General features: G+C 39.2%; 1 protein-coding gene across 7 annotated transcripts in view; it reads left to right on the plus strand.

The window, feature by feature from the left end:
* TULP4 (TUB like protein 4) overlaps positions 1-26,471 on the plus strand; it is a 156,963-nt gene that overhangs the window by 15,918 nt on the left and 114,574 nt on the right. For all 7 annotated transcript variants that reach the window (XR_011808347.1, XR_011808346.1, XR_011808345.1 and 4 more), the window contains one exon: positions 11,877-14,167. Coding sequence is in view for 4 of the 7 variants with exons in the window: in XM_072035952.1 (XP_071892053.1) it covers positions 13,916-14,167 (252 nt within the window). In the remaining 3 variants the exon portion in view is untranslated. The remainder of the gene's footprint in view (positions 1-11,876; positions 14,168-26,471) is intronic.

The following is a 26,471-nucleotide window of genomic DNA, read 5'->3' on the forward strand; positions in this document are numbered from 1 at the left end:
ATGCATAGAAGTGGAAACTGAAGCTTGTGCATTACTTTTATAAAAACCCACGTCAGTGGGTGTGATAAAAGTCATGGAAATATCAATTTTAACATATGCAGTAGCATTTTCCAGGTGTGAGCTTTAGTTTCTCAAACTTTAATCAACAGAGGACATGTGTGTTTTTTTTGTTTGTTTTTTGTTTTTTCTTCCATCAGTTACAAGGCTTCAGTTGCTAATATCAACTGCAAAGAAATCTGATGGACTGGGTATGATGTTATCATTTTAATCGTATTTTCCCTTAAAAAAAAATAATCCACAAATGTTGTTAATGCTGTTACTTACATTAGAAATACGTATTCAGTAGAAATAACAAAAATATTTCATATATGCAAGAGACTCAAATGGACCAGATAGGCATTGTGGACCACTCATAGCTGTCCTGGAAAACCAAGAGTGGAATATCTCTCCAAAATTTCTTTCCTGTTTCCAAAGAGTTTAATCCTTGTTCTACACATTGATCATTCTTAAGAGCAAGAGAAAGAGAAATAGTTTGTGTTAAGCTGGCCCCTTTAATATTGTATATGTGTTGGGATCCTTTGAGTTTTATTTCCTTAAGGACGTTGTGGATGGACAGAGAAGATTAGAATAGTTGTCTTTTTTTTTTTTTTTTTGTGGTTATCCATCATTAAATTGTTTTCTGCTAGTTTTTGTGATATATTTTGGGTGGATTACTGTCGTAGTTACAATGTGGGGAATATGTGGAAGATATAATTTACAAACTATGAATCTGTCAGGTGTATTAATTTGTAAAATTATTTGTTCCTATATGATAATTACCTTTAGGGATTTGCATTGAAAAATGTTGAAAAACATAGCGGAACATTTATCCTTTTGCTATTCACGTTAGTTAATAGAGGTATAGCTCATATTTACGGAATATGCTGTTTCCTTATATTCTTCTATGATTTTGCAGTTACTAATGCACTGAAAGGCTCATTCAGGGAACACTGAGTTGGTTACTCTTCCTTCTTCTCTCAGATGCTCCTAGTAGTCTTTCCATGTTCTACTTTGGCCAGCCACACAAGTGTTTTCTTGTACCAGAGAAACGCATTGCAGTATGGATGCATGGAGAAATTGCAGTGGCGGTAATACCATTGTTGCTGTGATGGTCTATGGCTATAAGCAAGAAAGGGTATTTAAGTGTAATATCTTTTTATTACATTGCTTTAGAAAGGTAGGCTGATTTCAGGCAAACAAATGATTTTTGATTTGTGCAAAGTATAAGTTTTTTCTTTTTCTATTTTTTGTGGTTTTAATCAATGAAGTCATCACCTGTATCAAATATTATTTGAGGTTTTAGAACCACCAAGTAACTAGATTTTTTCCCATATTTATTTATTTTTCATTCTTTTAGGAATACAACTTTTGTATTCTGACACAGTAATTTCTGTTTGTTCATCAGCCTTGTTTCATGCTGTCATTCCGTAGAATAGTAAGTGGAAAATAATGGCATTTTTGTTGTTGGGGTAGAAGTTCCCCGAAATGTCATTTTGGGGTATCTAATTTCAGAACCTGTGCGTTAGCTTTATGAAATACTGTATTGCATATTTTTGTCTGCCCTTTTTGTTTTGTGCATCTATCTACTGGAGATCAAATGTAATGGCTGTTTCAAAGCGATGCTGTGGTGTAGACTTCGTTGCAGTCTAGTTCGTAAAGATAACAAAAAAGCATGTAGTTTTTTTCCCGACTAGCCTCCTATTATTCTATGGTCTGTGGATAATACATAGTTAATGGAGAAAGTATTATGGTGTCATAACAGCATTAGATACTGAAGTAGTATACCATCTTATGTTCCCTCAATCTCAGAAGAAGCTTGAATATACTGATCCTCTTAAGCTGTAGAATTGAACTCCTGAAGATGTTTTCATGTAATTTGTTTTAATAGACTTTGTGAGCTCAAGGGGACCACTGACACTGTGAGATTAAGATGTTACTTTGCCAAGCTGCTTACCAGAAAAAGCAGCAGCGTTTTCCTTGAGCAGTTTGCAAGCAGACTTTTCAACATAGAAAAGGAGCCTGCGCTACAGATGTATAATTTCATAGTGGGAACGGTCAGGGTGGATTGTGTGTTACTAGTTTATTTTTTCCCTCTGGGTGTTCTGCTTTTCACCTTTTAATTATAGACATACAGAAATATAATTGAATATAGTAAATATTATGTTTTTATACAGATGTGGAGCCATTTTGTCAAGTATTTACTAAATAGAAAAATAACTACAAGTATCTAGTAATTCTAGGTGTAGAAAGAAATCTTAAAGCCATCTGACATATAATGTTTTCAAGTCAAAATTATTTATGAAGTAACCTCAGATTCCTCTTCTTTTCCTAATTGCTACCTTTGGGTAGAATTTGTAAATGTGATGGAATCCTAAGGAATTTATTATCATGTTCAAAAAGAGAAAAGGGCAAAAAAAAACTGTCTGGAAGCTGTAGATTTAGTTGCTATGATGAATCTTTCCTTTCGATTTTTACACTTCATAGATTCTGAAGCTGGGCTTCACCAGAAGATCTCACTAGCGTAGATTAGGTGAAGATAATGAAAAGTATTGAGAGTGTTGTGTAGAAGAAGAGAAATAATTGGATCCAAGAAGTTGGCAGTTACTGTGTTTATATAACTTCCCAAGGAAAACAAGTGAAAATGAATTAAAGGACTAGTTATAAAGCAGTGAGAATATTACTTAAAAAAAAAAAAAAGTCTATCTACAACATTTCTTTCTTGATGAAATCCGTTTGTTCCAAAGAATATTTTCTATAACTTTGAGATTATAAATAGAAGCAAGCACTATCTGATGGTTGTAGTTATGAATTATATGAGGTTGGAATGTCTTGGGATGCTAACATGTTAAGAAATGGATGTATCAATACAACTTTGAATGAATAAATTTTATATTAAAAATTATACCTGTCAAAGGCTTGCTTATTTGCAGATTGACAAAGCTGAATGGGAGGAATTGGCATCCCGACTAAATTTTAAGTTAATTCTAAAATAGAGTTTTATAAACAAAATTGAAATAGTCTCTTTTTTACTATGACAGCATTTAAGTGAAATTTTTTAGAATTTCTTTTAAAAATAACTTGAACATGCTTTTCCAGAGTTTCTGAACATCTTTGTTCATCTTCATCTGTGCTAATGTAACACATTTGGTATCATTTTGAATGATAGAGCTCTTTGCAGCTGTAGCATACTGCCATGTACCTAAATCTTCCATAAGTCTAACAGGAGCACTTGGCCAGGATGAAGAGAAAATCACTCTGTAAAGGTCTTCACAGTTGTAAAAACACTTGGACACGGGACTGCTGTGCCAATTTACATAGGTGTGGATCTCCCTTTCTGGCAGATACCCGGGAGAGTATTCCTGTGCATAGAGAGAGGATGCCTGCTTCTTGCTGGCCTCCTCGCCTCCATTTGTAGAGGTGACCTGCCAACACTTGGCATATTAATGTAGACAAAACACTTCAAAACCATCATTCACCTCCCTGGGCACATATGTGCACAGCTAATCTGATGCCCTCCGAGCCTTGCTAGCGTGACAACTCACTTCTGTACTCAAGTCTTTGCTGTGTTGCAAGCACTCATTTAAAGCTCCCAGCTTTTACAAAGGCCTCTTCAGAGACTCACTTCTCAAGTTTGCTACAAGGCAACCAGTCTTTGAGTCTGTCTTCATGATGTGATATTCTTTTAACCCAGAGCCCATTGCATAAGCTTCCAGAACCCTGAGGAGAAACTGTGGAATGGAAACAGAAGGGGGCAGTTAAGGGGAGGAGACCAAGTTGTTCCTTAACTTTGGATCTCTTATGTGACGGTAGGGACCTTGAAGGAGGTCCTCTGCATCTAGGCCACCAAGCAGTGGTTGTGAGATGGATGCAAGTCCTCCAACACAGGCTGAAATGTTCAGTTATGGCACGCTTGAGGGACAGTCAAGACTAGAACGAAGTTCTTGATTACCCCACCCAAAGACTGAGAAATCTGAACTCCTTGAGAACTGTTCCTCTGATCTTGTATTTAAAAAAAATAAAAATCCATCCCACTCTGTGGGAAGTGCCTTGCTTCACAGCTCAAGTGGAGCAGCAAGGGGCTGTGCGGTGGGAAGCTGGTACCCACGGTCGGCCTCATGCCTGTGATTCAGCTCACAGCATCACCCGGAGCTCCCTCCCTGCTGCAACGTGCTGCACTTGGACTGCTCCACACCACGTTAAGTAGAAACCCACTGTTTAAAAAAATTCTGACTGAAACACGTCTTGCTGTCCAACAGAAATCTACTTTATGGGGCTCTTCTGAGTTTTTAATACTGGTGGCTCCTGTTGTTTCCTTCAGTCACCTCCCCCTCCTGTTTTTTTTATTATTTATTTCCAGGGTTGCAATGCAAGTGTCACATACTAAGGTGTATTGGGATTTTGGGGGAGGATAGCAAAACTTCAACGTATGTTCATAAGAAAGTGCTAAGAGAGCCTGTGGGCAGATATTGGAGATAATTAGGAACTACACAGAACTGCTGCAGGCTCAAGGGATGTTTGCAGGCTGCAGAGAGTTCCTCAGGGAAAGAAAGTGCTCTGTAATTACAGGCAAGGTCAGAGTAGTCAGTTCAGTGGAAATGGGGCTCTGGTGAAGATTTTTTGAATGTCATTAACAAGACAGTTGTTTTCACTTTTTAAATGATCGTCCTCTGCAGTACACATTGTGTAAGTGTTCTCTGCTGTGAAGATTTTGGCCCTTTTTTGAGAGAGATGATTCACACTTGGAAGTGAAGGGAATTTCTTGGTCACACTTTACATCTCTATTTGGCTCTAAAGATTTTAAATGTGTGCTTCAGTGGTGTAAGTCTCCATTTTCTTTAAAAGGGTAATATGCTTCATTGGTACATTTGAAACAGCTCTTTCAACATTTGAAGTGTTTCAGCCCACCTCAGGTTATTCAAAGGTGAGACGTGTGTCTTGGCCTTTGCTCCAGGACATTTTGGTGGCCATCTCAAATTCATCCCTTGATACAGACTTTTGATTTCTATTCTTCTGAGGCTAATGCATGAGTTTAGAAACCCTCTGTGCCCAAATTTTATCCTAGAAAGCATCCAACTGGCGATACCCGTTGCAAGTTCTCCTTCTCTCTGTTTCTCCCTTCTGCCGTATGGCTGCACCGTCACAATTTTACCAGTGCAGCTGAATGTAGGACTGTGCTGGGACTGTGTTGGGGGTTGATTCAGCTTGAAACAAAAAAGGAAAAGTGCTTAAGTACGACTCAAAGTGAGCCATGTAGGCCACTGTGGACTCTACCTCCCACCCTGATCTTGCATCAGGAGGATGCTGCTGCATGTGTATGGTCAGTTGATTGAAGGCACTGATCCAGGTGGAAGTCAGTTGCTGTTTTAGGAGGATGTATATTTGGCCAGCTCAGCTTGCTGAACTGTTTGGTTGGGAGGGTGCTAGCACCTCTGTGAGGAGAGGCTGGAGGGGCCTGGGTTGTCACAAGGGAAGGGGAGAGTGGGACTGAATCCGGCAAACCAGGTTTATGTTGGTTAAGCTGTTGTGAAACTTCACATCTGAGCCTTTGAATTAGATCCTTTCCCTGATGTAGTTCATGCTGCAGCACCTGGAATGATTGTCCTGGCATAAATGAGGGCATGGGGATGTGGGGGTTGAGAAAGAAGTGGTGAGGAGAAGAAATGTCTTCAGCTTCTTGCAGCTGGGAGCGTTTGACCAGTAGCAGATTAAGTGGACTTGCAGCAGGCCTTTCAAAAATAGGTATAATAGCTAATCGGCTAAAATACGTGATTAAAAACAAAAGGCTAAGTATCATCTCTCTTATATCTTTTGGTAGTTTCTGTTTAGTTCAAATATCTTTAACGTTTGGCTGGGGTGAGACAATTTTGCAGTGCCTTTATCTCTTTCAAGTTCTCATGAGCAACATAGCTGCTTGTCTACCTCACTTCCTCCAGAGGCCGGGTTTTAATAATTCACTGTCTTTCATGTCTTCAGGCCCCCGCCTTTTGGAGAACGTGTAAATTTGGCAACTGCCAATTATTAGCTTCTAACAGTTTGCTTAAGAACCCTTGGTGTTTTTCTTGGAAGTATTTTTCCTGAAGGCATTTTTAATTTTTTCTTGCTTGTTCTTCCTAAGTGTATTTTTGGTGCAACCCCCATTGAGTCAGATGGTGTAGCATCAAGTAGCAAAAGGGAGACGTATTTAATAGTTCTAGAGAAAATACAAATGTTGCCCTTATCCTTCATATAAGACAGCTGTGCCTGAGAAAAGGTCTTCCCCTTTTAGAAATGTATACAGTGTACAAATGTTGCTGCCTTCCCTGTTAAAAGAAGCCCAGAAGGTCATTCAGCACAGCAGCTATGATCAGCTATTAATGTTTTTACTTGGTGGAGGAGGTGGTTGTGTGTCAGAACATTGCATTGAAGTCAGTTCTGTCAGTATTCACGATGAATGTCTGCTGAGCAGCCGCTAATACAAGCTTCATTTCTCTCCATCTGCCAACAAATACGTTTTTCCATCTCTTTTATTTGCTTAACAGTACATCACAGTGTATAACTGACAGTGCAGCATCTGTATTAATGGACTGGCAGTTAGGATCACAGTGCCTGGCGTTGCACCTTTGCTGCGGATGTGTTTCAGTGCAGCTCTGGTGGGGTTACAGACCTCCTCACATCTCCCGTTAGCGTGGCTGCCTGTCCTGCCCTGCCCGTGCAGCTGTCCTGGAGCAGGGGAGGGACATCTAGAATTACCCAGGCATGAAAGCTGTGGAGAGAAAACCATTTAAGAGCATACAGAACAAACATTAAACCTTATCTGATTTTTCTTCTCTCTTCCTCTATCTAGGAGTGAAGACCATTTTACAGCCTTATTGGTATATGTTTAGAAATGTCCTCCAAATTGTATGTTACATAATATGAAAGAAATACAGAACATCAATGGCTTATAGTGCAATGAAAGGTGAATCTTCATTTCAGATATGGATAGATAAGGATAATTAGGGGAGATGAGTGAAAGAAAAGGAAAATCAGTAGTTACTCAGTTCAAAATTACACTTTATCCCTATGGAATTGGCTCTTTTTTAGTAGGAAAAAAACCTTACCCCCAAACCAGTTATTTTTCCTTCCATATACTTCAGCCTTGTAGCAACCAAGTAGTTCAATTTGTTAAATAGTTCTTATTCCTGTTAGATAGGATTTCTTAATTTATTTTCCTTTGTAAGTTGGGCTACGTAAACAACCAAGTGTGTCAGCTGGCCATCTCTCAGCTCTGAAGTGTATGGCCTGTAATAGAGTGACTGCACTATCAGAAGTGCCACTTGTATAGTACTGTGTTCAGCAGTAACCTTGAAGGTTAATCCCACAGTCGCTGTTTGATAGCTAGTGGGATCATCAGCCATCAGCTTGTGCAGAACCTTTTTTTGGTTTGATCCTTCAAACCAAGATACAGTTTTGTGGTCTCCCTTTTTTTTATTTTTTTTTCCCATTTTTTCAGTGTCTTGCCATCTTTATGGATTCTGATGTATATCTTTTCCCATCTTAGTCTGCAAGGGGAGGGAAAATTTGTTTCCCTTGACCTCGTGCAAGTTTGACAGGAAGGAAATTTGGTCAGGCTGAAAAAGCTTGAAATCTGGTAGCCTGACTTTTCACTTTTCAAAGACTCTGTAGCTTACAGTTCTTTCCGTAAGACTGCTGGGTGGTCAGAATCTTAAAAATGCAGCCTGTTGTGGTGTTTTTGTTTTTAAAGATAATTTAGAAATGTTGTTTGCTTACTTACCTGGATTTGCCTTCTCTGCTTTCCTTCTTTTACCAGTCTCCTTATATTGTCACCTTCAGATGCTCTGTTCTGAAGCTGCAAAGAGTGAGGTTTTCAATAAACATAAAATGCTGAGGAGCTTGCTGCAGTATTGGTACACTTGGCTGTGCATGACTTCTTTCTGTCAACAAAAGAGAGACACCTCAATGAAAGATGCATGAGAACAAGCAAATATTTTTTCTGGTTGTCTAACTGGCTTAACACTTGCACTTTATATAAGTTAACAGAAGCACTTAGGAGGTAAAAATGATGAGTTAAATATTGACACTGAAATATGAGAGCCACTGTTAATAATTTTTTATTATTTTTAACTTAAATTAAGATCTGAATTCATTCCCATAGTGTGGGAACGTAACTTGTTGCTGGTTTTACATTGAAGAAAAGCTATATTGGCAAAGCAAAATTGAATTAAATGATTGTGGATCCTTTTTTTCTTTTCCTGGTGTTGCAGGCCTAATATGTTTGTCTCATTAGGTATCTCTGCCTAAGAAATGTTTTACATCAGTGGGCTGAGACTCAAAGCAGTATTGAAGAATGGTTTCAAGTAGCATCTCCCAGAACAGAAATTTTAATCCGCCCTTTAAGTGATAGTAAAAGTACATTACTGCAATTTCTTGATATTTAGTGTCTGACTAGTGCTAGAAATAACTTAACAGTTAAAAAATAAAAGAATTCTTCAGGATCTAGTGAACTTCCAGGGTTGGTCCCTTCCCTGCCCTGAAAGAATAGTTGCATAAAGCCTGGTTATAAAAACCTACAATTGGAAATTTAGTTGGAACACTTAATCTGAAAAACTAAGTTCTCTTCATATGGGAAGCCCAACGTGAATTCTTACTAGTGGTAAGATTACACAAGCAACAGCTAGCTCTTATGTAATACTTCTTATTGTCAGTTCTTCCACATGCCTTGCAACAGAGGTAGTAACCATTAATTTGTGTTTTATTGTGGGGAAAAAGAAGGCAAAAAGCTTGCTTTGAACTGGTGTAACAGAGCAGGACTGTGCGACTGCTGTGATGGCAAAAGAGAAGGGGTGTGTGTGTCTAAATCAGATACTGATCTTCTTGGGGGAAGACAAGCATTTAAATATTTTAATTAGCTTATTTCTTAGGAATTACCGAGTGGGTGGAAATGAAGGAGAGGGGAATAGAAAGAATTAAACCTTAATGTATTTATGTAATCTAGATTTGACTTATCTTTTCTGTACTTAATGCTACTGCCTTAGCAGTTGTTTTTTTTTTGTTTGTTTTTTTGTTTTTTTTAATTTGCCTGCTGAATTCAAATGCAACATAAAGGAAGTGTTGACTCTCACTGATTTAAACAAACGTCCTGTCTTGTAGGCAGGAGAAAGGTATACCTTGAAAGAAAGGTATTTGAATAATAGTTGAGTTCATAGAATCATAGAATCATAGAAACACAAGGTTGGAAAGGACCTACAAGATCATCTGGTCCAACCATCCTCCTATCACCAATACTGCCAGCTAAGCTACTAAATCATATCTCATAGCACCTTTTCCAGGCGCTTCCTGAACACCGCGAGAAACGGTGACTCCACCACCTCCCTGGGCACGCTGTTTCAGTGCCTGACCACCCTTTGAGAGAAAAAGTTTTCCCTGATATCTAATCTAAATCTCCCCTGCCACAACTCGTGGCCATTTCCTCTCATCCCATCTTTAGTTATCTGAGAGAAGAGGCCGACCCCCTCCTCATCACAACCTCCCTTCAGGTAGCTGCAGAGAGCAATAAGGTCTCCCCTGAGCTTCCTCTTCTCCAGACTAAACAACCCCAGCTCCCTCAGCCACTCCTCACAGGACTTGTGCTCCAGACCCCCCACCAGCTTCGTAGCCCTTCTCTGGACACTCTCCAGGGCCTTGATGTCCTTCTTGTACTGAGGGGCCCAAAGCTGAACACAGCACCCGAGGTTTGTTCATTTTGTAGTTAGATTTTGTCATCTCTGCCTGTCCAGCTTTCCTGATGCAGTTAAAAGTATTTTAAGAAGAGAATACTTTGGTTTCTCTAATCCTGAAAGTGATTGCAAATGAGACTCAGATGAGAGAAGTCTGCTGGCCACGATGTACAAGGGTCCTTTTCTCAAACTTGCTGATTTTCTATGCAGTGATTGAGGACGGGAATTGCATACAGAGGTTGTGCAAAGCCACTGGATCTACAGTTGTATTTTAAAATCCGCTCAAAGCTACGGTGTTTTCACAGTTCAAACATTTCTGTTTCCTTAACTCATATGGCTCTTACTGGTGTTTCAGAGACTTTTTAATAAAAAGTGTTGTCGCTTCTCTGTAGAATACAGTTTGCATCATAATATAGATGCTGCTATTACAAAATGCTTACTCCTGAATGCAAATCTCTTTATTAGGAAGATGCCAGTGGGTATGGAAGTAATAGCTCTGCTTTTCCAGATACAGGATCAAGTTTGTTTATAGGATAAATGCAGTTTTTCTTCAGACTATTGTGTTCTGATATTTTTTTCTTGATTTCTCTGTTCTGTGAACTTTCTTTGGAGTACAATTGAAAAGCGCTGCAGATCTGGGAAATCTAAATGGCATTTCTTACATCCTCATTGTGGTATGATGAGGAAAAAAAATGTAACAACTATGATTTTTAAATTTCGGTTAGTTGTAATTTTGAAAAGTCTGAAATGACTAACCAAACCTCATGGATAGTTTTCCTGGTAAGTATGCTAGCCAAATTGTTCTGTAAACCATCGTATGGCCTTGCCTTGTTATCTACCTATCTATCTGGATCTATTTTAAAAAATTATTATTGGTACATCTATGCTAAACTAAAAAAAAAGTAGTTATTCAAAAGGTGAGATTAATGCAGTGTTGTATGTAGTATAGAGAAGACCATTTTTACAGTTCAAATGAATGTGACAAATGCAATTGTTAATTTAAATGAGTTCTCTGTAGCAGCATCTGTATAGATGTAATAACTGTTCATCTGCACTTCAGATATATCTCTGGAGTATCCCGGACACCCTTTTGTTTGATCTCTTCTACTCTAGTTACATGCTTTACATATAAACAGAATTGGGGTATTTCTTTCCTCTTTTTCAAATGGAGAATTACGTAGGATTTGAGTAGTCTTTAAAGTCCATCTGTATTTATTCGAACATCTAGACTTTAATTTTGTAGCACGTTAGACTTCCGGAAAGCAGTAATAGAAAGACAGATGACTGCTTTATTCGAGACTTGTTAAGTTTAACACACTTCCTTGTGGTTTGGAGCATCTCTTATATGAAAAAGGGCTGAGAGGGCCAGGGCTGTTCAGACAGGAGGAGAAGTCTTGAGGGGGATCTAATCCATATCTATAAATACCTGAAGGAAAGGTGCAATGAGGATGGAGCTGGGTTCTTTTTGGTGGTGCCCAGTGCTGGGATAAGAGGCAGTACGCACCACCAGCTGGAGCACAGGAGACTTCCCCTGAACATCGGAGGCACTTACTGTGAGGGTAGGGTTATCAAACACTGGCACAAGTTGTTCAGAGATGTTACAAAACTTCTGGACATGTTACAGATGTTACAGAATTTCTTGGAAATCTTCAAAAGCCGCCTGGATGTGGTCCTGGGCAGCCTGCTCTGGGTGGCCCTGCTTGAGCAGAGGGTTGGACCAGATGGCCTCCAGAGGTCCCAGCCAGTCTGTGAGCCTGGTTTTGTCTCCTGGGATCTAACTCTGTGTCTGTCCTGCCGCTGTCACCTCCCTTCCCAACCCTTGCCCCACAAAGTTGCGATCATTCCCTAAGAGTTTTCCCCAGTGACTGTATTCAGGAAGGATACATTAGGATTTTTTCCTAATGTATCCTTCCTGGATGCATTTCATTAGTTATACATATCAATTGTGAAAAAGAAAATATTTGTACTGTGTGTCTGAGTATTACATGTATCTATATACAATGTTGATATTTTATAGGAGCCCTATATAAAATCCTTAAACATAGCTCTTAGAGATACAGGAACTACTGTGACAGTAATCAAAGTTTTGTGGCTTATTTTCTTATTTTTTCATTTTTTTCTTGTGTGTGCCTTGTCTTTCAGAGTTGGAAGAACACAAGGATTTCAAGCTTTGAATGTCAGGCATCTTACAAGATTACTGCAGCTAAGCTGAGAAGGCAGATGCAGCTCTGAGTACCGGATTGATTGAGCTGGTGTGTACTGCATGTACATGAAAACGCACATGTCCTTGTCATCACATAGACTTACTCTTGCATATTCCTGAGAGCTTTGCAATTGATGAAAATTAATTTAAGAACCAGATGGAGCACCTTTCCAGCACAGGAATCGGTAACCCAAGGAAAGACACCTGCCAGTAATGTTCAGCTTTCCCCATGGTCTTCACGGGTGAAAAAAGTTTGCAAGAAGAGGAAGAAAAAACACACTCCACACAGAAAAGGCCTAATAAATACCTCCACAATCTAAATCAATAACTGTGAGGGAAACAGAAGAATACCAAGGGCAGAGGAAACTGATTTTGTTATTGCAGAGGAATCATGTATGATCTTTGGCACATTTTGCTTCGGCCTCAGTAGTTTGTGAATGGACTAATAAATCGTGACCACATGTTGAGTAATGATGACTGGAAATAAGTAAGTTGAGGAACTATGGGACAAGTCTGGGCATTGAACTGAGCAAACCTCGTCATCCTTCTTGAGTTAACCAGGTCATCGCCTTGCATATTCTTTCTCCCTCTCCTTTTTCCTCTTTTCACTTAGTGTGGTATAAATACTAATTGATTGAGCTCATAAATGTTACTCAAATAAAACGATTGGAATACTTCATATGTTTCCTTCTTGTACAGCTGCAAATGTTGTGTCTGGAACTATGAATCTGTGCTGTAGACAAGCATCAAGAAGGAAAGATCCGATCAAACAAGCAAGGAAAATACCTAGAGAAATAGTGAAACCAGGAAGTCAGATTTTTAATGCTGCTTCTCTTTCTTTTTTAGATGATTATATTTCTTCCTTCCTTGAATTTTAGAAGATCTTGAAAGAGTGCTTACTTGATGTGCTTTAATTCTGGCATTTGTTTTTTACAGTAGGATGAGAAGTCTGTGATTGCTTGTAGCAGAAAAAAGGGAAAAGTAAAGGAAAACGAGCTTGACATTTTAGCCTGTTTTGGAGGAGAGACAACTTCACGGTTCACCTGAGGCAAACTTACCTGCTTTGAAAGCTAAAAGCTTTAGAGCGTTTTTGATTCCACTGTAAATGAAGAGAGGGTTTCTTTTTCATTCGTGTGTGGCGGCAAAAAGTGGGAAAGCAGGCAAGATAGCGTGATAAACGGTTCAGGCTGTGTTGGGTCTCTGGTGGAAAAAAAGTGCTGCAATGAAAATTGGATTGGCTTTGGATTGCAAAAACTTTTGAGTCCAACGAGCAGTTCAGTACCAAGAGGGATTTCACATCTGGCCTGGCACACCAGTGCCTGCACAAGTTTGGGTCTGTTGTTTCGCACGGTTTGTGTGCCTTTTTTTCCCTTTATGCAATCTCTTTCAGCTTTAGCAGCAGAAATACATCAGATGGAAAAGATATGCCAGAGGGCAGCTTGGAAAAGATGAATGTCATATATATACATATATATGTATGTGCGTGTGTTTAAATTTCTGCAACCGAACTTTTGAAGAAAATCTGACTGGAGGAAATCTTAAAAGCCTTAAGTTACTTGAAACCTACACATTTGCAACTCTTTGTCTCTGGAATTGCATTACGCTAAACTGGAATCTCAGGCTGTATAAAGATTATATCAAGTTGAGCAAAAAGATGACTTAACCATTTCTTGAGCGCCTCTTATGAAGTAGCTGTTTCTCCAAAGGATAAGTGCACCCTCACTCTACAGACTCAAAAACAAAAATGAACCTGAATTTTTTTTTAAGCGTTACTTTTTCTTAGCCAACTGCCATCATCTTTTATAGAGGAATTTTTCACTATGCATTTGGTGGATATTTATAAACACTGACCCCATCCTCCTCCCTTTCAATGATCTATCCCAGGTCAGTCCTATCAATAAAAAAAAAAAAGTTGATTTAAATTCTGTGCACTAGACACATTACTTTCTTATGTCAAAAAATAAAATATTTAAAAAGCATGTTTGCAGCAGTGGAACATGGGCCTGTTCTTTGCAGCGATTCCAACATCCTCTGCCTCTCCTGGAAAGGGAGAGTTCCCAAAAGTGAGAAGGAGAAGCCCGTTTGCAGGAGGCGGTACTATGAGGAAGGCTGGTTGGCAACTGGCAATGGCAGAGGAGTTGTAGGCGTCACTTTTACTTCCAGCCATTGCAGGAGGGACCGGAACACCCCTCAGAGAATCAACTTCAATTTGAGGGGCCACAACAGCGAGGTAAGCAAACCGTGTGTTACGATTTAATGATCGAGTTTGGAGCTGGCTTTGGAAATGATAGCAGGAATTCTTGTAGAGCATTTCTGCTTGTAACCTGGTAGCGAGGTGTATGGAGGAGGCTCAGGACTAATCCAAATGTGTTTGGAGGCCTTTTTTAATAGATTGAGAAGCTTGCGGCTTATGGTGAGGATGTTCTTTGGAAGCAGGTCTGGAGTTTGCCCAATTTCCAGGCAAATTCAACAAATGCATTTAAGAGCATTAAAAACTGTGATAGCTGACTGCTTTTGCATAACATTAAAGTCTGGCTTCGAAGACTAATGGAAAGGCAGAGGAGTGAGAGAGGAGCTCAGATAAAGCCTGCCAGTTTTCAGAAACTGCATACCAGGCTGTCCTGCAGCAGGCGGCAGTGTCATGGTATCTGTCACCTGCAGGAAAACTTCAGCTTGTTAGTAAATGGAACGAATGGGACGTACCAGAAAACTGACAAGGTGCCCTACAGTAACATACTGTAACTTCAGGATGCAAGGCATTGTCCTGATTACAATGATGCAAAACCTCTTAAGTGTATTTTTCTGAAAGGGATAAATCTGTCAGTAGAAGCTGCTATTTCAGCAGTGCTTTATTGTCTTCCAGGCACCTGTCTGTTTCTCTGCATAATGCTGCAAGGGAAGCGTCAAGGATGCCCAGTAGTGTACAGGCTGTTAAGGGCAGGTGTAAGGATTCTTTTTCTTGCTGTGTTAACCCTGCGTTTTAGTTAAGCTATGTTTGCATTGGATGTGCTCTTTGAAAAGAGTTTGTCTGTATCAGAGCTTTGCTCCTAAATCTGCGGGAGGAATGACATCATATATTCTGAAGTTAAAACCAAAGATGCAATGCTCTTTTTCTTGTCTTTTGTGCTACTTATTTGTTGACTGTAATACATCTTGCCCTTTTGAAATAAGCAGCACCTAAGGTTGAGGGGTGGATGGGTTTGGTTCTTCTGTTAATAGCAATGATGATCCTGTTTTTAAGGAAAAAAAGACTGAGGGGTAATTATTTAGTCTTAAATAACTACTTCCACACATTTTGTGCATAGGTATGTACAGACTGGAGTGTATTGTATGTTACATAGATTATGTTTATAGATGAGAGACAGATTCATGTACGTATTTGTATGGAATACAATCAAAAAAAACTTGCAGGTGCCTCTTCCTGAAGAGAGAAGTGTTTTAATCTAGTAGTCTGCTTTGTGCCACCTTGAGTTCTTAACAGGACGTTCAATTGTAGATTTGATTTTGTTTTTGACATGTGAGATGCAAAGATCACTTTTCATTTGTCCTTATTTTCTTCTTCTGTAACTGTTCTGTGAACTGGACACCTATTGTTCTGCTTTTGCATAATATGTATTAGAAGTAACAGGGGAAATGCTGTTTATGAGAGTGTAAAGTCTTGTTGCAGAACATGAAAATACAAGGGCAGGCTTAAGTACGTGCCAGTTAAGTGAAAAAGATGCTGATGTGCATGCTGCCCTTTGGTTTAGGCTAGTTTTGCCTTGCTTATGCGGCCGGCCATGAGATTCTCTTTCTGGATCACAGCATCATTGCTCTGTGGATTGAGCTGTGCTGTTTGTGCATCCTTTCCCCTCAGTGATTGACACAAGAATGTCAAATGGAATTAAAATGTTCTGTATGATTTTTTTAGTTTTTGATTTGGGCTCTTCAATTGTGCTGAGTCAAGCTTCTTATAAATAAAAAGGGTCATGTTTCTGTAAACAATCTTCCTGGTGGCAGCAAATGTATGAATGACCAGACTAGAGTCCGCTAATTCACTTCTCTGTAACAAGGCTGCTATGGTGGTGTCGAAAATGTGTGCTACTTGAGGAAGAAGGGAAGTGGCTTTTAGAGCAACTAGCTTTGTGGTGAGTCTGTGGCTGCTGTCAGATTTTCCTGTTGTGGTACTTTTTGGGCATTGGTGTAGTAATGCGAGATGATTTGTTATAAAACACTCCTCACCAGGCTTACTGAGTGTTGTCCTGTCTCTTATGCAATAATCCTACTGGTTTTCCTAGGAAAGAAACTGAAATGCAAGGGTTGGTACTTCTTGTACGTTCCACGATTTACCTCTAAGAAGATAGTTACAAGGGGAAAGATGTTTTCTAAAGAAACGATCTGTTGAAAGATTCTTTAAATAAAATGTTGAACAGTGCTTATTGCTGATGTTTGCATGAGTAGTAGTACATGGTTATCTTTTCCCTTCTCGTCTGAAAAAGGAAGCCAACAGCAACGTTGTCTTTTGTGTATCACTTCATGCAATGAAAAATGCTAATTTTACAAGTATATCCCGGTGTATGTGTCTGACTAAAGTTACATTTGTTGTACAGAACATCCCTAAAGGGTGTCGTTGACTTAAAAGTGTAAGTGCCTGTGTATTTCACTGACCACTTGCGGGATTGCATTGTGTTGTCTCCTTCTCAGAAATGATGATTTACATGTCTGTATATTTTTCTTTGGGATAAAGCTAGTGTAACAAAGTTGTTTTTTTTGCTTTTTCTGATATGCGTTGCTGCTTCAATATCAGTATGCATTCAATTATAAAGAATCAAATGCTGTAATGAACAAGCAGGAGATGCGAAAACACAAGCTAAATGCTTTCCGTTTGGGGTATAATTAGTAATATGCTGTGGGCAGAACAGTACATTGTATTTCAGTTTTAGGGTGAAAATCTGGAAAAGGTAAAAGCAATGCTACTTAGGGGCAAGAACATGAGCCTGTTTTTTAAGCAGGTTATGAAGGTGGGTGCTGGTCATATATTTTTGTGACGTTTTTATGGTTGATGAAAAGATTCACTGAAACCTTTTGGTCCACAGCTCCTGTTTTGCTATAAGGCGTGCTGGTACAGACATATCAGACCAAATGAGAACGAAGAATCCCCAAGACTGAATTACTGACAGGCATGTTGCAGTGGTGGATTCGCATGATTCATCGCATCAGACAGTAATTGCCACTGAAATGCTTGGTAGTTTGAGCCAGGGTTGTTTGTTTTTTTTTCCAGTTGCTTCAAGGTTGGTTATTAGAGTTGGAAGCTAGGAATTGGCTGCTATATGACTTTTAATTAACAGCCTGATGTTTCTGTAGTTTCTTGGGAGAACAAAAGATAAAAATAAGCATATTCCATTTGTTCTATGGCAGGAACTGAAAACACCACATTTTGTGACAGATTCCTTTTATTTAAAAAAAATACTTAAAATCCTGATTCTCATTAACGTAAGGGTAAACATTCTAACAATTAAAATTGATGTGTATTAGAGGCAGAAATAGCTGTGCTGCAGAAGGAAGGGGAAACGTGTGCCGTGCAGCTGCGGTAGGAACGAGCACCTCCTGTCCCTGGTCACGGTAGAGGACGTGTCTTGGGACACGCAGTGGACGGAGCAGGTAGGAAAGGCCACGGAGGTGCACGGTTCTGTTTGGCTTTGGAGCATTTCCCTTGGCCTCTGAGAAGAGACTGGTGGAGGTTGCTGGTCTGGGGGTTTCTTAAGCCTGGGAGAAAGGCTAGAAGTCAGGGAGATGTGCCCACAAAGCAGCCAGGGAGCTGCTGAGGTGTGGTGGCCTAAAATATTTGGGCCAAAAATTTGGGCCTTCCCTGCATGTGTAAACGCAGTGCTGTGCAGGAGTTGGAGTGAAATGTAGAAGTCTCTGATTTTGACCCAACATGGCTTCTCTTGACTGCATTGGGAAACAGCGTTAGAAAAGTACTTGAGCACGTTGCTATTATGACTTTTGTCTCTGTAATAAATTACAGATTAAATGCAAAATACTGGGTCACTTTAGCAAGGTCAGGGTTTCATCTGGTGTGACCAGTAGGTTCTGAAAGCTGAATGTTTTTTTTATAATACTACCTGATCCATCCTGAGGTCTCAAGGGAGATATTTCCGAGGAAGTCTGTGAAAGATGGTTAGAAGAAAAAACACCCTACACCTTATCCTCAGTAGACATCAATTAGCTTTACAGGGATTTTTTCTCCCAGTGAAAGATTTGCAAGATTCCTGCAAATCAAATTGGTTGGATGGTGCTGTTGTAGGCATTTATTTTAATGGATTCTGTTGTGTCTAGTGTATTAAGATGCTAATGGTTCTATGGCACTTGATGTTTCTTAATTATTAGCATTTTAAAATGTTTTGCAGGTGTATATTTTTCATTGTGCGAACTAAAAAGTCATCTTTGATGTATTTAGTAAGATTCAGTATGCTAATTGCTGGACTGAAACATTACCAAGAAGTGCAAGAATATACAAATTCTGATGCAGTGAATTAAGTAACATGCTGAATACATTAGCAAGTATGCATAACAATTTTTACTGTAAACATAAAGTTAAGTGCTCATTTATTTGACTTTCTTGGAGTGTCCAAGTGCATGACTGTAGCTAAAAAAAAAAAAAAAAACACACACAAAAAACACCCTGTTTTGTGTAGCACAGGATTTAGAAGTGAAAAGGGATGTAAATGTATCTCAGCTGAGCTGTCAAATGAATTATTTTTAGTTACAGCTTTTCAAAGGAACACGGCCCTTTCAAAAAATATTCAATAAATGCTGCTTCTCATACTACTTCTGTTATGGAAGTCTCTGGACAGTTCTTGGTTTGGTTTTGTTTTAGAATGAAAGGAGGTTACAAATCCTCTTTTCCTGTATTACAAAGAAAGCTTTCCTTTAGTCTGCCTACCTTTTGCGGGTTGCGTGCAAATGTTCAGAGCAATTCTGGTGGTACAGGCTCTTTTCCTTAAGTTAAAACTATTTCCTTAAGCATTAAAACCGAAAACAACAAATGAACCTTTTCAGCAGTGTTTATTAGTTTGTAATGTTACTGGTAAGAACATAGGGAAAAATACAGTTATTATTTTTTTAACTTTAATTGTAACTGGCATTTGGATCTTGAGTGTAATTTCTATTATGGCTAGAAAAAAAGGAGTTGACTTGTGGGTTGACAGTATGGGTACCTCATATCAATTGCTGTCCTCAGACATGTCTGGAACAGCTGCCATTTGTGAACACTTAAGAAATGTTGAGGTAGAACGAGGTAGAGAGATGCTGTAATGATGCCTTTTGGCTAGAGGCGCCCCAGTGGTACAAGGCACACGCTGATGTAAACTGCAGTGGTACTGCAGATCTTCTCTCCTGCTTTCCTGTCACTGCACAGAGAAGACAGGACAAGGTGTGCAGGCAGAAATACTGTCTTTTTGTTAAGGCAAGCTGGTATAATTGGAAAAATAAGGTATGCTTTTGGGCATACAAGGGCTTGTATTTCTGAAAGCTTGCCTGGTTTTTACAACACTGCTAGCTAATACAATAAAAGTTGTGAAATCTGTCTACAAACCATGCCCTTCCTCTGTCCTCAAATGGTTGTAGCCACAAAAAAAAATAGTGCTGCAGAGAGAGGCAGAATTGGTGCTTGTGTGAGAAGGGACCTGCAGGAGAACGGGTCCTGTGCCTGACTGGGTTGGTTCTGTTAACTTTTTGCTTTGTGACTAGTATTTGCTAGGCTTTTCTCAGTCTTTACTTGCACAAAGGACAAACACTGCAATTTTATGCAGGCTCCTTTTATTACAACTTTGTCTGAACTGTCTGTGTGGGCTTAGGCTGTGTGCTTTTAATTTCTTACTGCAAGCATTAAAAGAGCTAAAATACATTTTAATCCTCTTTATTAAGAGGATTATTTAGTCTTTACCAGTATTTTAAAATTATTAATTTTAAATCAAACTTCTGATGGAGCTTAAATATGTTCCATGGCATGCAAAAAGAGTCTTTCATAGCCTTTTCTTTAAGGTTGATGATGAGAAACCGTATATGTGTGGTAAAGAGGTGAGATTACTGCTCTGTTGATGTTTAAGCATGGTATATGAGCACCTTAATAAAAGTCACAACTCAATATGTAATTGTGAAGGCCTTGTGTATGTATAGGTACAGGATCTGCTGAGCATTTCAATAGTGGCGAAATCAGGTTTTATGATAACATTTCTGAGCCATAATAGTCATTAAGGACACTGCTTTGCTTTAAACAGTTCCCAGAGGAATTCATCAAATTACAGATAGTCTGAACAGATAAGATACCCATTACAAACTATAAACATTTCACAATATAATTGAACATAAAGCACCAAGTAATTGCTTGTCAAGTGTAGACAGAATGTAGTAGGGTAGACAAAAAAAAATAAGAATAGGCACTTGTCCTTGGGCAACCAGCATCTCTGCTCTGATAGTGTCTTTTATGAACACGTGCACAATTTCTGAGGGAATTCAGTATTCTCTTTGCATTACAAGTTTCTTTGAAGAGAAGTAATCTGTTTGTCTAACAAATTTTACAGGAAGTAACAATAATTAATTTTAATCGAGAAATCTTATGTTTGTGAATTTTCAAACGGAATTGGTAGTCTTAAGGTTTCAGTATAGAATAGTGACAGTCCAGCTCTGGGTTTATTTGAGAAATGTGTGTATTGGAAAATTATTTCATATATATCCCTCTTTTCCCTTTTTTTTTTTTTTTTTTTTTTTTTTTTGCATTTTAAGGAAATTAAATTTACACAGATGACATTATTGACAAAGAAAACTGTAGCTTTGTTTAGCCTAGTCAGATCGTAATAGAACTCGAAACTACAGTTGATTTGTTGCTATTTGAGATGTGCCAGCAGGAAGGAGCTTAAACCACACACCCTGATGAACAGCAGGGTTCCCAGGTTGGTGGTGGAGGATGTGCATTGGTGGAGCCTCATTTGGCATTTTTGGTAGCACTCTGCAGACAGCGGACGTCTGTCTGTAAATTTAGGTGAAAGCCTTTGATTCTAAACTGGTGGTGTAACATCAAAAACCGTAACTCTTGAAGGCAGGCAGAAAGTGATACAGATGCAGAAGTATGAAAAGATGCAATTTGACTTTGGCTAAAATGAGAGAACAAACTGATGTGCCAGAGGAGGCAGAGAGCATCTTTCTCAGGATAAATCCAGATGATATTCTAAGTAGTCAAGCACAGTCAAAATTCTCATGAAGAATTAATGGTAGAGATGATTAAAATGCAGAAAGTCAAAGCTGTTGGGTGTGAGGATAACTTCACAAGGGAAACAGAATTTGAGAAGGAAATTTCTCACTAAGCAGCTGAAGAGGAGAAGAAACTGTTCACATGGCACAAGAACCAATAAAACCCATGCCCCTAGGAAAGCAGTTTTTGTAGAAGCTGCAGAGTGTAAGTCTGTTGTAAGGTATATAAATCTGCAACTCCGGGTAAAATGAGGTGACAAAATGCAAAACATAGGCAGGGGAAGATCTGACTTCTGGGGAAAATTGTGTCACACGATAGTAGTGCCCTAATTACTGCATTGGCTCGAATGTGCGTAAAATAAGATGGCAAGAAACTGTTCTGTCAAGGACAGACAGAATTGCCAATAAATCTGCAGCCAGCACATCAGCACTACCTTGGGTAAATATGTGCACGTACCTGTGTGTGTGGGGGAGAGAAACAGAGATGTAGTTGGAGTAGAACCAGTCTCAGAAACGTCTTGCTCCTCAGTTCAGAAGTATTCTGGGAGGAAGCTGTGCTTTCAGCTGCTGCACTCAAGTGATAAGGTTAAATACCTTGTTAATTAATAAAATGTGTTGCTGTGGGAGGAATTGTATTTACTTTTGAGACTGGATGCTCAAAATGTGGTTCCTTGAAATACAAGGACCTTAAAAGTATGCAGAGGACTAAGTGGCTAAGAAGGGCTGCGGTTTGCAAGTGCCTGTCACTTCTTATTCTGGTTACAGCGTGAGTTACCGGAATATGCTTCATGACCAAAGTGGACCGGTACTGAAGCAAGTGTATGAAATGGAGGAACATTTGATGTTACATTACTGGCACAGACTGCTTTACTGTAAAAAGTGAGCAGTTAGCATAAGTTATGTTTAGCAGTGCATAAGATAAATGCTTTCTCACGTATGTCATCTTAACAAGTCTACTTTTGCCTGCAGACACCCCATTGATCACAGATGTTAAAGCAGGAATTGCTCTTTTCTCATGGAATGCCATCAACCCTGTATAGGATTTATTTAAATTTCATTGCATTTCCAGAATTCTTACTCCTTCCGGAATAATATCCTGCAGTTTCTTTGGACTTAATAGCCCTTTTACTAAATAGGGAGTGTAGACCCTGCACTCCTCTGGTGAGAGAAGTCTGCATGTCTAAGGGTCTTTTGAATATTAGCAATATTTAACATTTAAAAAAAAATTAAACATTTTAAAAACGTAGTACTTTTTTATTGATAAATATATATAAGAATATATATGTTGGTTTTGTTTGAGGGAAATCAGAAGTCTTCTTCCTGGCCTGTATTAGATATACCAGAGCTGCAGGAGCAGGGAGGTAATCACCCCCCTGTGCTCGGCTCTGGTGAGGCCGCACCTCGGGTGCTGTGTTCAGCTTTGGGCCCCTCAGTACAAGAAGGACATCAAGGCCCTGGAGAGTGTCCAGAGAAGGGCTACGAAGCTGGTGGGGGGTCTGGAGCACGAGTCCTGTTAGGAGCGGCTGAGGGAGCTGGGGGTGTTTAGTCTGGAGAAGAGGAGGCTCAGGGGAGACCTCATTGCTCTCTGCAACTACCTGAAGGGAGGTTGTGATGAGGAGGGGGTCGGCCTCTTCTCTCAGATAACTAAAGATGGGATGAGAGGAAATGGCCACGAGTTGTGGCAGGGGAGATTTAGATTAGATATCAGGGAAAACTTTTTCTCTCAAAGGGTGGTCAGGCACTGGAACAGCGTGCCCAGGGAGGTGGTGGAGTCACCGTCCCTCGCGGTGTTCAGGAAGCGCCTGGAAAAGGTGCTATGAGATATGATTTAGTAGCTTAGCTGGCAGTATTGGTGATAGGAGGATGGTTGGACTAGATGATCTTGTAGGTCCTTTCCAACCTTGTGTTTCTATGATTCTATGAAACTGATTCAAATTATGGAAGGTTAAGGTTAAAATTTGTCCTCCTGTGTTGTAAAATACTACAAAAGAAGTGCATCCACATGGAGGAGGGTTAACAAATTAGAATGTTGTCATTTTACCAAGTACTGCTTATTCAAATTGTTAGGTGTTATGGTGTCCATAACATCATTCTGTTGATTTAAACACATTCAAATTAGGCTTTGGCACCTTATTATTATGTATTATTGAAGGCCCTACATGAAACTGGAATCTCATTGGGGTAATCATGGTAACAGTTCCAGCAGTCCCTTTCACTTCATACATACTCAGCCAGCTCACTGCTCAGCACCTGAAGAGTGAGGAAGGAAAGAACTAAGCTTTCTGTTCCTCTTTGTTGCTTGCTCAGCTGTCTTGTTTTGAATGAAATAATGCCTGCTCTTCCTATAGCCATTCATATATTTTCAGTGTTACTTTCCTACAAGTTGCCCATTTTTAGTGTCGTAAAGACTCAGTGGTAATGATAACCGAAACTAAACACCTTTTTGATATATATACCCAAGATGAAAACTATCACTGTGCAGGAACAGGCATTTTGTTACTTCACTTGAGATATTTTATTAAGGTAGTTTCTCAGAGTGAAGCTTTAGTACTGAAAAGCAGAGAGATTTAATACCAAGTGTATCTGTCTGAAAATGATAAGACACACTTAAGGTATTTTTAAACTTGGTATTCTGGGGTAGCAGTTATTTTTAAGTTCCTTGAGGTGCTTATGTTTGTAATTTTCGGGACAGAACATTAAAGTTTTCAATGCCAAAGCTGTCTTGTTTCTTAGGTTGATTTTTTTTTAATATGACTAGTAGTATCAGAAATAGGTTGCTATTAAAATTTTCTTAAATTACAGTTGCAAATAACGGTAATATCTGGGTTTTGAGCATTATTTCTACTTACTCTCTAGAAGTTGTAAGCTTTCCTATATTTGTAATTTACTGTTGGAAAATAGAGATATTACATGATGAGCATCCATTATTATTTTTGTTGTTTTTATTCAAGTAGGGGTATTTTAACCAGTTTGTTATAGGGAACTATATTTAATTAATTATTCATTACATGGTAATGTCCATAAGAACAGTGAAAGATAACAATTTAGGTGAATGTGGGAATGAGTGGGACATGAGGAACAGAGCAACCTGGAGGGTTGGGTGGGAGTTTGGGACTGTTTGGATGTGAGGCACAGGAATAACTGGAGGGGAGAGAGTATAAAAGCCTGCTGTTTCTATAACAAGACTTTCTGCCAGACCCTGGAGTTGGACCTATTGTTCCAAAGTCCCAAATTCCCTTTGTTTTGTGCACAGCTATCAAGTTATGGTCAGAATAGCTTTATCTTCTGTAGTGAGGGATCAAAACCAGAGATGACAACTTTAATAGCTGTTAGTTAAATGTAGGTAGTGGGTATCAGTCCTGCTTGTCATTTTGTGGATTGATGGTAGATGTCAGGAGCAACATGAAGGTTTTCTTTCTTTTGTAAAGCTTAAACAATTTGTCAGACGTCCACTGTGTATCAGGATGATTAAGCTATCAGAAGTTATGAAATGTCAGACTTATCTGCAGTTGATTTACCATGTCAATTCGTTTCTGGTGTTTGTACGTACGTATTATGATTCAGTTTTTAATTATCTGACCACATCCTTTTTTTTTCTTGAATTATCATCCATTGAGTGTGTGGATGGTATCTGGTAGATGAGGGACGGTTTACTGAACAAACTCTATTATTTGCTTCGGAAATCAATAAATATGCAGTGAAGGACATGGACTGCTTGAGGAGACATGAAGTCATGTGGTCAAGGCAGCTGAATGTTGTTGTGGAGAATTGGGTTCTTGCTGATCTTTTCACCATAACCAGGATGTATTTCTCATTTTCTGAGTAATGATTTTAACATCTTTGGAGTTGTGAAGATGAATTAATTAATTTTCTCTTATGCTCAGATATTTTATCATTCCACACAGCCAGCATTTCTTGGTCTTAAAGCATTTACTTCTGTCACTCCATCTTGGTATTCTTCTGGGGATCTGATTTCACAAGCCAATTTTAAAGTAAATGTTCATGACTCATCTTCAGAGATTGGTCATGAGTAATATTTGGCCCCACAGCACGTGGGCACCAATGCAATGCTTCTGTGGCATATATCTAGCTAATTTTGAGGTATTCCTTGATGATCCATGGCTAAGTTTAAAACTTAGAACTTTAGGCTTATAACAGTCAGAGTATGGAGATTTTTTTTTACTTATATTTTATATTCATCTTATTGTGATTCAGTCGCAATAAGTCTGTCAGCTCCAAAATTACCTGTTTGGAGCTTCAGAACAATTCCAGTGATGCAGATAGCGCCTGGCGGAGGTGTACGAGTTCTTGCTAATGGGAGGTTTTAGTAACCGAGTTCAGTGCTGATACTGACGACATCAGAGTTGTTAGATCTAACTCGTCCTGTTGAGCTTGACTCTTAAAGTGTTCTTTAAAAATTTTGTGATGTACTTAATGTGCGGCAGCAGTTATTAAGAGTGCGATTCAGAGATGGGTAATTGAATCTGAAGCGCGGTGGCGACGCTCCCTTGGGAAGGCCTGGAAGCTGGAGAATGTAGGGTAGTGTGTGGGGAGAAGCTGCTTATTTTCAGTTAGCTCAGGAGTCCCTGGAGAAATGGGAAGGTTTACCACAAACTAGCTCCATCCTTACCAGTGCTGCAAATGCCATGTTAGACTGAAAATCCAGTTGAGCTCTTAATCCTCACCAGTAATCAAGGTTTTGTAGATTAATGTAGGTCAGGTCTCTTACTTCGACATGGGTCTTCAGTGGGTTTAAGCAGATGCAATGGCATGAACTGTTTTATATAATAGCAAAGAGATTCCTTTGTTTGTGGGAACAACAAAATCATGTATCCTTTTTTTCCTTACTACACTAACTCTGCAGTGGTAACTTCTTACTTTGAATGTCAGCAGAGGTGAGCTTTGAATACACATGGGGTGCAAATTTACTGAGTAAAGAGCTGCTATTGTTAAATAAATCACCCTTAAGGCTGGAGGTGCATTTTAAAGCCCTTATATTGCCAGAGTGAGGCAGAGGCCCATAAAGTTCAATGTGTGCAAGCAGTAGAGGAGGCTTTAAAAAGTGGGTAAAGCATCTTTTTAAATGTTCTTCATGTTTCCAAGTGGTTATGGAGGGGGCTTTTTGGGGTTCATTATCCAATGTGATGGTGGGTAATTTTCCAAATTATTTGGACACATCCTCTCTTGTAACAATTCCACTGTGCTGTGGCATTTGTGGGTATCTTGCCTCTGTCAGTATGGATTTAGCTGTCTTTATTGCAAAACTAAATTATTTATTAATAATTTTCCGTAATAGAGAAAGG

Source organism: Anas platyrhynchos, chromosome 3, assembly GCF_047663525.1.
Source record: "Anas platyrhynchos isolate ZD024472 breed Pekin duck chromosome 3, IASCAAS_PekinDuck_T2T, whole genome shotgun sequence".
In the NCBI taxonomy this organism is placed as follows: Eukaryota; Metazoa; Chordata; class Aves; order Anseriformes; family Anatidae; genus Anas; species Anas platyrhynchos.